Here is a 14,951-nt window from a genome sequence, read left to right as displayed (position 1 = left end):
GGCCCGACATGGCCCAACACATCCCACGTATTATATATATATATATATATATATATATATATATATATATATATAGCAGAAATAGACGCCTGCTACCAGGAAAACATAATAGCAGAGAACAAACACAACTCCGAAATACATTACAGGTTGAAGGCGAACAAATTAATAAAAGTAAAAAATACAACCGCTAAAAAAGGATATGGCTTCCAGGCAGCTGAGCCTGACGCATCCCAAACAAGACTGGCTTCCCACCCAACACCACCAGGAATAATAATAAATCTTCCAAAGCATAGAATAGAGTTGAACGTGGTGTTCGAGAGGGTAGCTATGCTCTTCCAATAAATACAAGCGATCAAAGGACCTTCCCTTGCTGAAACCATCCAATTAAGGATGGAATCCATGGCACCTGAGAGGTGGCTATTCTGCTCCTACTCTATAAGATTAGTCCACCCAATTGTAGATGTAGTCTTCAAGATACTGTTTATGCAACATATGCATAAAATTGGTACTTGCCGACTGCCATTTTGAATCTGTTGCAGCACTGCAGAGTGAGTTAAAGCACCCTTTCAACAGCTGTTACAGATAAATTAAAAGGCAGGTGGCCCATAACGTCAGATACAAAATCAGCTGCAAGTAGTTACAAAAAGGGTGATGGAAACCAAGTCTCACAAAACAAACCTTCCTTACAGAGTAAAGAGACCTTTTTGAGTTCAGACTTGAACAAAAGAAAGCTTGTTGAAGAATCCTTTTCTAAGTTTACATTTGTACATAGAAAGCTTCTCTAGTAGGAACTCCAACGGTAGTAGAAAGTTTATACATGTGCAGCATACATGGAACCTGCATCTCATTTCACCCAACTAGCTTTCCTGATGGGACTTGTCTGTAGCTTGTCATTTCACCCAACTAGCTTTTTCCAAAGTAAGAAAAAAGTGTTGCTTGTTTATCACCTGTATTATTAAGAATTTCCTTCTTTTTCCTGATGGGACTTGTCTGTAGCTTGTCAATATTGCCAATAGCTGGCATTGAATTGCCTGCAAACTCTTGATAATATCGTTTTATTCCACATTTCTCAGCTTCTCCTTTAGGTAGGGAAGAAACATTAGATTTGGGACCAGTATCCATGTTGGAGTCAGAAGGAAGTTCAGTTTTTTCCTCAAATGGAGGTTTTACTTCAAATTCTTCAAGTGGCCTTGTCTGGGCAGACTCTTCGGATGAAACTTTGACTTGTGAGTCCAACTTTTGTTCATCATCACCTTTCTTCTTTGAGAAGAACTTTGAGATTGAGGACTTCTCTTCAGACTTTAGTTGTATCTGTAGAAGAATCCTGAAATATTAGCTTTCAACAAAATTTCAGGCTGACTCAAGGCCCCAAGGAGGAACCCATAAACCAAGGAGTAATGCATTTCATCCCTCCCACAAATCCCCTAGATCAAAATTTTGACTGGATGATTATAGACATCTAGTATGAAATCACATCCTATATATTTCCAGGCAATTCCATACATAAATTCTGGCAAAAGACAGCGAGGCCCCAATTAAATAGTGGATTCTGAAGCCTGCATGTTTTCCATGATTTTGGTCCAGGCATCTCTTGTCTATTAAAGTGATTACCCCTAAGTTTTAGGAAATTGACTTTTTCACCCTACTATTTTGAAATTGCCTTAAAGTACCTCAAGTTTTATGACAATTGACTATTTCCTCTATCGTTAATGTCCTAAACGGAAAGATGGAAAAGACTATTTTATCCCTCATTCTTCTTTAAATTTTCAAAATGAAACATGTTTGCAATCTCCCACTACAGTACTCATTTGCTGAAAAAAAAAAAAAAAGAAACCTGTGAGAAAGATGGCTTTAGCAACATGGTTCTCAAGGCCTTTGTGAAATTCTTCCAAAGACACAACATCATACACTTGAACGATCAGAAACTGGTTATTATGTCAATATTGTGTTGGGGGTTCCTGAATGGACTCTATCTGCATATTCCAATATTGAGAATTGAGTTGGGGTGCACTGTACGGCTTTAGGTTATGATTATGACAATGTCTTTAACTCACAGTATACTGGGGAAGAGAAGTGACTTCCATATCTCAATTTTATCTATCTGAACTATACCTGAATGAAAGCCTAAACATGACACAAGGGGGATACACAACATTTTTGCTTCTGTATCTGAAACCGAACCTTCTGCTGTAATAGGAGAACCAAGAATGTCATGGCTAATGGTGGTGGATGTGGATCATCAATGGCTACTGCAATAATCGGGGAGCGCCACGAGTTTTCGTAGGAGGAATGGAGGATGCAAGTCTTTCATCATTTGTTGGCAATCTGTAGAAGCCGTTGTGTACCAAACACAATCATTAGATAACTGATGGCCGCATTACTGTCAACCTTATTTCCATGAGAATACTATGATTTGATTTGAGCATTTACCTTTTGAACAACTTGACGACACAAGCTATGGCCCATGGTGTTCGTTTGATAGCTACCCAGTGGCAGTGAACGTAGCCAAAGGGGTTGGAAAATTGCTACTATGGGTGCAGACTCTAGACTGACTATAGGGTGATACCTAATTCTGATTCAACATGAGCACCTGCGTATTGGGATTCAACAGAACCCCAACTCAATTTTCAATAGTGGGAGATAAAGAGATTTGAAGGAGGCCATTGCTACATTCAGGAACCAAGGACCAATCTTTGTGTCACTGTAGGGGTTTCTGTTCTCCATTAAGTGACTCTTTTTGGGTAAGGACAAATGAACGCGGTCTTCTGTTTCAGTCGCAGAAACATGCCTTTGGCCTTCGAGTAAAGGTTGAAGGTTGTGTTTTTGTCTGCAATGTGGATGTTAATTTTTATCTTTAATATTTAAATAATAATGGAGGACAAACTTGATCACAAAGTGGTGGTATTGGGTTTCAAAAAAATTCTATACATCATGTGGTGTGTGTCACATTTGAATGAATTGTGACAGACATTAACAGTAGGAGAGTATTTAGTCAATTGTCAGAAAACTTGGGGGTACTTTTAAGGAAATTTCAAAACAGTAGGGATGAGTAAGTCAATTTCCTAAAACTTAGGGGTACTTTAAGAAATTTGCCCATTTTTTATCAATAACGTAACTAAAGTGACTCATTATTAGGTGTAAATCGGGCCGTGGCACCCGTGGCCCGACACGAACTTGGACCGGCCCAGCACAACGGTCCGCGGGCCGTGACAGGCCTGGCACGACCATGCAGGCCGTACTAGGCCTGGGATTTTTGGTCCACGAGCCGGCACGGCACGACCATGGCCACGGGCGGCCCAGCACAGTCCATATATATATTTTATATATATTTATATATTTTTATATTTTTATATATATTTATATTTATTTTATATATAGTTATGTAATATTATATAAATTATAATTATATAATAATATATAGTATAAAATATATTAATAAAATAAATATTTTTTATTTTATTATACTAATTTATTTAATTATTGCATATATAAGCAATTTTATACACAAAATTCATATAAAATTAAAATTTTAAGTTTTTTGTCAATTTTTTTAAATAAATAGCTTTGGCCTGACGCACGGCCCAACCTGGCCCAAGGCTCGGCCTGCGGAACGACACAGGCCCGCACGGGCCCAGGCTGTGGGCCGTGTCGGGCCGACCCCCAAATTTTTCACCAGGGAGGGCGGCACGGCCCGTGATGGCCCACGGGCCATTTGTGCGGGCCGCCCACAGGCTATGCCGTGCTGGCACGGCACGGCCCACTTTACACCTCTACTCATTATCATGCCTTGGTAAAATGCAAATGTTGGGACTTTATCCAAATCTATGAAACTAATATGATCACCATGTAATTATATTATAATACATTAAAAGGCAGCTATTCTTACCTCTTTGATACACTCAGGTCCATCAAAAGAAGGTTTACCCATTGCAGGAGTTACAGGATACCATACCTAAGAAAATTAAGTCGAAAAATTTATAAAGCAACAATTAGTTGTACAAGTTGTTACCAAGAAAAGGTAGTTATACAAGTGCTGAAAATTATTATAATATACAACACATTTGTCATTGCAGTGGCTACAAAAACACAACTGAAATCAAGATGGCATTCATAATTCCAACAAAATTCATACCAAATCAGGGTCTTCATATGGTTTAAGCACTGACTCAGATTTGGACGTTGAACCCTTTAGCCATGCATCAATTGACTCCTTATTACCCAAAATAACAGGCATCCTATCTGTAAAAGAACATGTAGATTATCTCCAAGTTCATACATGCATCAATTAAAAGTTAGCTGCACATCATGTAAACTGTGTCAAATACATTCCAAGCATAAAAATACTGTATGGTAAAAGAAGAGGACCAAGTCTACATTTAGGATTAATCTGAGCCTATTCAGGTAACTTGGAAGTTAGATTCTTGACCTGAGGAAGTTTGGACCTATTAAAACTCTTCTTCTCCGTTGCAATACTTTCATTAAAGACCAATATACTACAGTACCCAAAAAAACAAAGCTTTTGCAAAATATAACGATGAATTACACAAGTGATACCATCTCATATGAAGGTAAAGAGCTCAAACAATTTGTATTAAGTAACTAAGGTGACTAACCACATAAGTAACTAAGGTGACTATCAAAATAGTGAACCAGAGGCTGTTATTAGAGCTGGACACTGCTGACAGAAGAGATGAACTGGTATCAGAGCATCTGATTATAAATGGATTTAATTGTAAGAAAGAACCAGTTAGTTTTGAGTTTGGTAATGGAAAAAATCAATAATGAAACCAATCAGATCAGAACTGACAATTGTAACAAAGAACCATTCCAGCAACTCATAGAACTTCCAGGAATACCACAGTTTATTGTCAGAAAAAATAGATTCCAATCTGACCATAATGGTTACAAACATCACCAGAATATTCTGAAAGAACCTCCATAACCCTGAGGACCAAAATCCTAAAAGAGAAAATTAGCCCAAAAAGCACCACAAGTTTTAGAAGTAAAATATATCAAGGAGATGCTAATAGCTCTAAAACATCCATTTTGTGCTCTGGTCTGAGATCAGTTCTCAGATCAGATCATTCTGGTTTTAGGCCCTTACTGGTAATAATATATAATCTTTAAAACCAGCTAACCTTGCAGACTGGAGAAAGAAGCAAAGCAAAGAACGGAGGACAGCGCGCAGCTGAAGACAATGGATGATCAAATTTGGCAGCTAGAGGCACAGTTCCAGACGTATATGACAGTAAATCAAGAGAAATGGGATGCTAATGAAAAGAAGAGGGAAGAAATGGAGATGTTGAAGACGTTGACAGCCAACTAAAAGAAGGATGAAGAGAAAGGGGTTCCATTCGATAGCCACTCCACTTACCACAAAGGGCTCCTTCCCACACCTAGAAGCATTGAAGCAGGTAAGAACAGTTAGCAATGGAGGTACAATTGTCCCTTATTTAACCCTCATCTGCCTAAAATTGAACTTCCATCCTTCAACGGAACAAACCCAAGAAGCAGGATTCACAAATGCCAAAGTACATCCACATCTATCAGGTATCTGATGCCCAGAAATTAGAAATTGCCGCCATGCACCTTTAAGGCAAGGCTGATTCTTGGTATCAGGGCTATCAATTGAATAGAAGTATGGTGGCATTGAGAAGACTTCACAGATGGATTATGTAGGAGATTTGGAGACGGATTTTGAGGGTGTGGTAGAGGAATTCAATAAACCGCAGCAAACAACTACAATCAAAGAGTAGCAAGAAAGGTTTGGAGAATTGAGGTCCCTCATGCTTGATAAGAATCCAACTCTTACTGAACCTTACTTTGTCTCTAGTTTCATCAGTAGCCTAAAATAAGAATTAGGGCCAATGGCAAGGTTTTCTAAACCTTTTACCCTCTTACAAGCCTATGAACAAACCCAATTGCATGAACTATCCATAGAAGCATTACTCAAGAAGAGTAAACCTCCCTCTAGGCTCACTTTCCAACCCAATTCCAACTCTCCCAATTACAACCTCAAACACAACCCAATCAATCCTGTGAAACCCCCAAACTTTCCTTCCACAAACACCACCAAGCCCTTCCCAAATCAACCCATGAACCTCAATGCAAAAACAAGCAGCTGCACTCCTTAATGGCGAAAGAAGAAACCTCAAATGAACATTGTGGGGATACTGAAGAAGAAACAAAGGTGGAAGGACTAACATGGAAATCTCGGTACACGCTCTAGCAGGCAGCATTAGACAGCATTAGACATAACACTATTCAGATTAAGGGTCAAGTGCAAAGAAAGAAAGATATCCTGATCCTGATAGATAGTGAAAGCACCCATTGCTTCCTAGACCCAAGGGTAGTACAAGGAATTGACTGTACGGTGGAAGAGAAATCTCCCTTGTCAATCACAGTAGCTAATGGGCAGAAAATGGTGAGCAGGGCAAAGTGTATCAACTTTGTGTGGAATATGCAGGGACATCAATTTCAAACTAACTTGCGGATGTTGAGTTTGGGAGGGTGTGACATGGTCTTGGGAGTAGATTGGATGAAATCTTACAGCTCCACTGTGTTTGATCATTTGTGAAGGATGGCAAGACCATTGACCTCCAAGGTGCTACTGATACAGCTTCATTCCATGGTAATAACAGGAAGCGGATTCCTCTTAAACCCAACACAGAACCTATCAATTTGAGACCATATAGATGCCCTTACTTTCAGAAGGCAGATATTGAGAAACTGGTATATGAAATGTTACAATTCAGCATCATCCAACCCAGTCACAGCCCCTTTGCCACCTCTACTCTATTGGTTAAGAAAAAAGATGGTAGTTGGAGATTTTGTGTTGATTATAGACATTAAACTCTCCATAAAGGACAACTTCTCAATTCCCATTATCGATTATATCCTTCATGAATTTCGTGGTGCTGAAATATTCTCTAAGATCAAACTAAGGGCAGGTTATCACCAAACCAAAATGAAAGAAGATGATATTTGTAAGACTGCATTTAGAACTCACCATGGCCACTTTGAATTCAAAGTGATGCCATTTGGATTGACAAATGTACCAGCAACCTTCCAATCATTAAAGAATTACATTTTTACTCCATTCCTTCAAAAGTTTATTCTAGACATCTTTGATGATATCCTTATTTACAGTCCTACCCTGGACCTCCACATTAAACACCTTGAAAAAGCCTTCCCAGTCCTAAGAAAGCACCAATCGCATGCAAAAAAATCGAAATGTGCTTTCGGCCAAACTCAAATTGAGTATTTAGGTCATATAATCAATGATAAGGGAATCTCCATTGATCCCTCTAAGATTGAGGAAATGGTGACTTGACCACAACCAGATTCTATCAAAAGCATAGTTTCAAGGTACCAAGGCGAGGCTAGGCAACAAGGGAGCACCTTGTCGCTTAGGTGCCCGCCTAGGCAATGGATTTTTAAAGAAATAAACATATATCCTAGGGTCATAGATCCCTAGGTTCTATAACCATATTTCCTTATAATTATCCATAATTTTTATAAGAAAAGTATAAATTTCATGTTTTAAAGTATAGAAAAATCAGCATATCCATACGAAAATGAAAGAAAATAAAATTCAAAAAATATGGGGGTTGAACCTCTATTTTGTTATAGGAAAAGAAGAAGAAAATACAGCTTTTAGCAATATTTGTATGATTAAACCCTAACGAATAAGAAAATAATAAAACAAAATTAGGCATCGCCTTGACAACTATGATCGAAAGTGCAAGAGGATTCTTGGGGCTAACTAGCTACCACAGAAAACTCATTGCCAAATATGGTAGCATAGCTAAACCACTTCCAAAGACGTTAAAAAAAGATTGCTTTAAGTGGAGCATGGAGGCTACCCAATCCTTTCAACAACTAAAGATGGTAATGACACAAGATCCAGTACTGGCCTTGTTGAATTTCTCTAAACCATTAGTTGTCGAGATATATGCTAGTGAGAAAGGCATTGGAGCTGTACTAATGCAAGAAGGGAGACCAATAGCCTTCTTAAATAAGGCCTTGGGTCTGAAAAATATGGGGTTGTCCACTTATATGGCCATCTCCAAAATGGAGACATTACTTGCAACATGGGCATTTTGTGACCAAAACTGACCATGAAAGTCTCAAATGCTTGAGCAGGAAATCACCACCCATATCCAACAAAAGGCTATGAACAAACTACTAGGCCTTGACTATTCTATTCAGTACAAGAAAGGGAAAAAGAACACAGTAGTGGATGCACTCTCTAGAAGAACTGAGGCAACCGGCTCTTCTGCTGCTATAAGCCTATAACCACTATCATTCCCACTATGATGACTAAAGTTGCAGGGATAGTCCATGAACTTTGGCATAAGATACTCTTGGTAGATCCCTCTACCAAGAACTTTGGGATGACCGTGCACAGCTGTTAATTTCAGCTCTACTTGTAGATCCCTCTAGCACCGCTGATTATAGCTATGTGCAAGGAATCCTTATATGCAAAGGCAGAATTTTTATTGGCAACTCACAGGATCTTCGGCATAAGATACTCTTGGCCGTACACTCTTCAGCTATTAGTGGTCATTCCGGTATTTTTGCTACTTACCAACAAGCCAAGCAACTCTTCCATTGGCAAGGACTAAAAAGGGCAGTCCAAGAACTAGTCTTACAATGTGATGTATGTCAGAGAAACAAGTCTGTGAATGTGCCTTATCCTGGATTGCTTCAGCCCTTACCTGTTCCCACTCATTCTTGGAGACACATCAGCATGGATTTTGCAGTAGGTCTTCCCAAATCAGAAGGGAAGGACACCATTTTGGTGATCACTGATAGGCTCACCAAGTATGCTCATTTTATCCCCCTTTCACACCCCTATACAGCCATGCAAGCAGCAAAGGCCTTCCTTGACATTGTTTATAAACTACATGGCCTTCCTTCTAACATTCTGAGCGAGGGATAGTGTCTTCACTTACATATTTTGGAAGGAATTGTTCAAACTTTTGAGACCAAGCTGCACATGATCACCACCTACCATCCCCAGACAAATGGACAAACAGAAAGACTGAACCAATGCTTCAAAAATTACCTGAGATGTATGACATTTCACAAGCCTCAGTTATGGTGTAAATGGCTGACGTTAGCTAAATGGCAGTATAATACAGCCTTTCACACCACCATTGACATGACATCATTCCAAGCTCTATTTTTAGTTGTTGTAGATCCCAGGACTACGATGGTGGGTTCAGTGGAATCATTTCTACAAGAAAGGCAACACAAATTGCAACTCCTAAAAGAACAGCTCCTTAACGCTCAACAGAGAATGAAATTTTATGCTCAAGCACAGGGTGGAGAGGCCCTTTCAAGTGGGGCAGGTGGCCTACAAGCTAGAATTGCCACTGGAGTCTCAGATTCATCCAATGTTTCATGTGTCTCTTCTAGAAAGGAAGATTGGGTCGGGTGACTTCTGCTCCTACCCTTCCCTTAGTGGGTTCTAATGGCCAATTCAAGGTTGAACCTGTGAAAGTGTTTATTCGAAGGATGATTAAAAGAAATAATCAAGCAATAATTCAGTGTCTCATTCATTGGTCCAACTCCAATCTCACCCTGGACGAGACTACTTGGGAGGATGTCTCATTGATCACATCTCAGTTCCCTACCTTTAATCCTTGAGAACAAGGATTGTTGAATATGGGGGCAATTGCAACAAAATGGAGAAAAAAATATCTCCTCTTGACTGTAATAAAGTCTGCAATTAAATATGGTGGTGATTGCAACAAAACTGGCAAATCAAAAATTCATTCTAACATGCAAGGTGTCAACCAGCGAGTTGGTAAGGTCTCCTGCTGGTCGTAGCAGAGACTTGGGATCGAATCCTGCCTGCACCTAGGTTGGGGGTATGGAAAGTCTAAATATTCTCCGTTGAACTGAGTTTCTGATCATCTGACATTGACACCTAGATCAGCCTTATCCAAACACAAAGAGCTAAGTAAAGACCTTGAAACTTCAACTCCCAATCAAAAACTCAAAATAAGAAAAGAGATAAATGATGGAAAGTAGAAACCATATATGAACCGAGGAGTTTAGATATTCAGATCTTGGGACTGAACAAAATAATCCTTGAAAAGGAGCAAAGAAATCACATAAAACTCCCACCAGACTATGAAAAACTACCTTTGTTAATATAAAGAAACTGTCTCTCCAAAGAATTTCTCAAATACATAACATAAGTGACATTATCCAATGTTGGTCCAGACTACCCAGGGTTTTGGGAGAGGTGTATTCAATAGGGCTGTAAACGGGTCGGATTCGGATCAGATTCAGTTACATCCAAATCCAGTCTGAATTCCAAAATATCAGACTTGGACCAGATTCAGATAATCTGGTTCTACTCTATTATCATTAAAAATAAAGAAAAAATAAAAAGTAATTATTTTTAACTTGTACAAATATAAAATCAAAGGGTAAAATATAAAAACCTCCCTTCAAGTTTCATTTTAACAAAAACCTCTCCTGTAGTTTGAAAAAAATCCTGCAGTTACCTCCCTTCCATCATTGTCTCAGTTCATGATCAAGAAAAAAATGTTATTGTTTTTTTATTATTGTATCTATCAAAAAAGAAAAAATATTATTGTCTCCATAATAGAGTATACAAAGTTAAATTACTTTACTCTTTAATTTGACCACCTAGGGTATTTTTTTAGCTAAAAATTAAAAGTTTCTTTTTGGAGTACTTTAGTAAATCCCCATCTGAATTGATAGACATAAGGGTAAAATGCATATTTTCAAAAAATTAATGCATTAGGACAACGATTTCTGGCTGGGACAATACGATGGAAGGGAGGTAACTGCAGGATTTTTCAAAACTACAGGGGAGGTTTTTATATTTTACACAAAAATGAATACATATATATATATATATATATAGAGAGAGAGAGAGAGAGAGAGAGAGAGAGAGAGAGATCAGGTTTTAACATCCAAACCCAGTAATCAGATCAGATGTTGGATCGGGTATCTGATTTTCAGAGTTCATTGACAGCCCTAGCATTTGAGTACCTAACCTTTGGTATTTTTACATAGACTAGCTACTCTCAGACATGAAACTGTCCTATCAAGCTTGTCAGCCTGAGATTTTACAATTTCACCAAGAAACGGTCCCATACACAAATCTTCGGGTGTGTCACAGCATTACAGCCCAATAGAATTAAAAGAAACATTAGAGAATTTAGAAATTAATGGTCAAGAATTTCAACCTCTTACAACTCTTCATACTAAAATTGAAACAACTTGTTTCAAAATACAGTATTGTAAATCCCAGGAACTCTTTTCCTTTCTTTACCCACCTCATTCACCTTAGTAGGACTTTTCTCCTTGCTGTCCTACATCAGCCCTAGATCAAGGTTGTCAATGGATCAGATAATAACCCAGATCCTATCCAAATTTAATTTGATTGAGCCAAATATGGATCTCAATTGATCCATTTACAATTAGACTAGATCCACCTCAAATACAAGATTAGATAAAAGCAAATGACATAAATATAAATACATAACAGTATATAGCATACATTCATTAGAAAGATTGTATTGAACAAATATATTTTTTAGCCAAAAGTTGCATCTTGAAAATTCAAATCTCATTTAATAATATTTCAATAATAACCAACTTTGATGACAATTAAGAATACTAAACAAAATGATTTACAAGCAACTATCAAAATAGTTTTAACAATATATTTGTAATTGCAAAAAAATGACAATTAACAAATTATACACCTGCAATTATCAAAATCAGTTGATAATGTACTTTTAAGCATGGACCAATCATTAAGAGAAAGCAATAAGGCATAAATTTAGTGTAGTATAATGGTACAATATAATCAATGAAAAAGAAATCTGTTGTTTGCTGAAACAGAGCTGTCGAATGAGAGGAGAAGAAGAAGAAGAAGAAGATATGAGATGGGCGGAAAAAAATTTTTCTCAGCCAGCCCTAATCTATTATATATAAGAACACTACATAATGTTACATAAATAGACCAGATTGCCCTTAATTAGGATGGGACACCAAGTCAAATAAACACTAAATAAGATTAGGCCCAGTAACTAAGGCCCAATAACTAATGACTTGAGACCCAATAAGGATAAACATACAAATTAAAACAGCCGAACCAACACTCCCCCTCAAGCTAAGCATGGATGTCAATCATGTTTAGCTTGCCAAGTAAGTCCACGAATTTCACTGTAGCTAGCCCTTTAGTCAGAACATCTGCAATCTGCATCTCGGAGGGAGTATAAGGGATTCTCCTGAGACAATTCTTTCTCTGACAAAGTGAAGGTCTATCTCAATATGTTTCGTTCTATCATGTTGCACTGGGTTATTTGCAATGTTGATGGCAGCCTTGTTGTCATAGTACAACCTGAGAGGACACTCAATCTTTATTCCAAGTTCACCAAGCAGGATCTTAAGCCATAAAAGTTCAGCAACACCATGAGCCATAGCTCGATATTTGGCCTCTACACTAGATCTAGCAACCACATTCTGTTTTTTTCTCCTCCATGTAACTAAATTTCCTCCAACAAAGGTGCAGTACCCAGAAGTAGACTTCCTGTCCCCAACAGAGCCAGCCCGATCTGCATCAGTATATCCTTCAACTTCAATTTTACTGTTTTTTCTGAACAGAATCCCTTTCCCCGGACAAGACTTCAAATATTTGAGGATCCTTTCCACAGCTTTCATGTGAGGGATTTTAGGAGTGTGCATGAACTGACTGACAACATGTACAGCATAAGCAATGTTAGGGCGAGTGAGGGACAGGTAAATCAACTTCCCCACCAGCTTTTGGTATCTTTCCTTATCAAGGTAGTCCTCTCCTACTGACTCCTGTAGACCATGATTCTGTTCTATTGGAGTATCTGCTGGCCTACACCCCATCATGCCTGTCTCTTGAAGAAGATCAAGGATGTATTTCCGCTGACATATATAGATGCCCTCTTTGGATCTTGCAACTTCAATCCCAAGAAAGTATCTCAGTTGGCCCAGGTCTTTGATCTCAAATTCAGCAGTCAAGACCTCCTTTAGTCTTTTAATCTCTTCCTGATCATCCCCTGTAATTACCATATCATCCACATAGACAATAAGTGCTGTAAGTTTGCCATTTCTCTTCCTTATGAATAGGGTATGATCTGCCCCACTTTGAGTGTAACCGCCTTTCTTCATGGCCCCACATAGCTTCTCAAACCAAGCTCGAGGGGACTGCTTAAGGCCGTATAGGGCTTTTTTCAGTCTACATACCTTCTTGCCAAACCCATAACCTGGTGGAGGATCCATGAACACCTCTTCATGCAGGTCGCCATTCAAGAAAGTATTCTTCACGTCCAACTGATGTAGCTCCCATGAGAAATTTGCAGCTAATGATAATAGAACTCGGATTGTGTTGAGTTTTGCCACCGGAGCAAAGGTTTCTTTGTAGTCAATCCCTTCTTTTTGAGTAAACCCTTTTGCTACCAGTCTAGCCTTGTACCTTTCAATGGACCCGTCCTCCCTATGCTTCACAGTGAACACCCACTTGCATCCAACAGTGCCTTTCCCTTCTGGTAGATCCACTAATTCCCAAGTCCCTGCTTTCATTAAGGCCTTCATTTCTTCATCCATAGCCCCTTTCCATTTTGGGTCAAATACTGCCTCAGAATACCTGGTAGGAACATGCACAAAAGAGAGAGCAGACACAAAAGAACAATAACGAGGAGACAAATGTGAGTAAGACACAAAATCAGCAATGGGGTGTCTGATAGTACAAGAACGAGTAGACTTACGAAGGGCAATAGGAAGATCCAAGTCAGAGGAACTGATAGGATTACCTTGAGTTTTTGAGATAGGTTGATCCGAGTCCAATTGGTTGCTGTCATGAGTTAGAGGGCCCTTCTTCCTTCTGTTGTAGGTGATTCTGATATCTCTTTGCAGCCTGTTGGAGTCTTCAGTAATATTTGCAACATCACTAGTAGTAGCTGGTACAATGGGAGCCTCACTAGATTCACCCGGGATACCACAACTAGGTGGATCAGGAGGAGAAGAAGGAAGGCCTGAGGTAGAGAGAGGCACAAAGAATGGGGGAACAGAAGAATCCTCTTCCATCCCACTAGTCTCCCCCTGAAGAGGATTCTGGGAAGAATGAAAATAGGATTGAGACTCAAAGAATACCACATCCTTTGTGACATTTTTTCTTGGTGACTGGATCATAACACTTGTATCCCTTTTGAGTAGGGGAGTACCCCAAAAAGATTCCCTTTGTAGCCCTAGGATCCAATTTGGTCTTCTTCGGATCCTTGACATGTATAAAGCATACACAACCAAAGACTCTCGGTGGAAGAGAAAAATCAGGAAGATGAGGGCAAAGAACAGAGAAAGGAGTTTTCATCCCCAATACCTTGGATGGCATTCGATTTATCAGATATGATGCAGTAAGGATTGCTTGAGACCAATAGTTTTTTGGAACTTTGTGCTGAAATAGTAGGGCTCGAGCAGTCTCCAATAGGTGCCTATTCTTGCGCTCAGCAACCCCATTCTGTTGGGGGGTACTAGCACAAGATGACTGATGAATCATTCCAGCATCCTCCATAAACAGATTCAAGGACCTTTCAAAGTATTATGCAGCATTATCTGACCTGAATTGTTTGATCTTCGTGCCAAGTTGTGTTTCAATCATTTTGCAAAATGTCATGGTTACCCGCGGCACTTCTTCTCGTGCTTTTAATAAGTAGATCCATGTGCATCGAGAATAGTGATCAATAAAACTGATAAATTATCAAAAGCCATCAACAGAAATAATGGGAGAGGGGCCCCAAACATCAGAGTGGACTAAATCAAAAGAAGCTTGAATTTCATTACTCAAAGTTGAATAAACAGTTCTACATTGCTTTGATAGTTGACAGACTTCACAAACTAACTCTTGACTTGAAACACCTTTGAATAAT

At 38.9% G+C, this 14,951-nt stretch overlaps 1 protein-coding gene across 2 annotated transcripts in view; it reads right to left on the bottom strand.

The window, feature by feature from the left end:
* Positions 1 to 668: 668 nt before the first annotated feature.
* Positions 669 to 14,951, bottom strand: part of LOC104587981 (embryonic stem cell-specific 5-hydroxymethylcytosine-binding protein) — a 48,958-nt gene continuing 34,675 nt past the window's right edge. For both annotated transcript variants that reach the window (XM_088896771.1, XM_010245768.2), the window contains exons 6-8: positions 4,133 to 4,239; positions 3,887 to 3,952; positions 669 to 1,311 (exon numbers count right to left, since the gene is read on the bottom strand). In XM_088896771.1, the coding sequence (XP_088752897.1) occupies positions 904 to 1,311; positions 3,887 to 3,952; positions 4,133 to 4,239 (581 nt within the window). In that variant the 3' untranslated portion in view covers positions 669 to 903. The remainder of the gene's footprint in view (positions 1,312 to 3,886; positions 3,953 to 4,132; positions 4,240 to 14,951) is intronic.

The sequence above is a fragment of the Nelumbo nucifera genome, chromosome 1 (assembly GCF_055504915.1).
Source record: "Nelumbo nucifera cultivar China Antique chromosome 1, China Antique-T2T, whole genome shotgun sequence".
Classification (NCBI taxonomy): Eukaryota; Viridiplantae; Streptophyta; class Magnoliopsida; order Proteales; family Nelumbonaceae; genus Nelumbo; species Nelumbo nucifera.
This window is presented reverse-complemented; position numbering and strand designations above follow the sequence as displayed.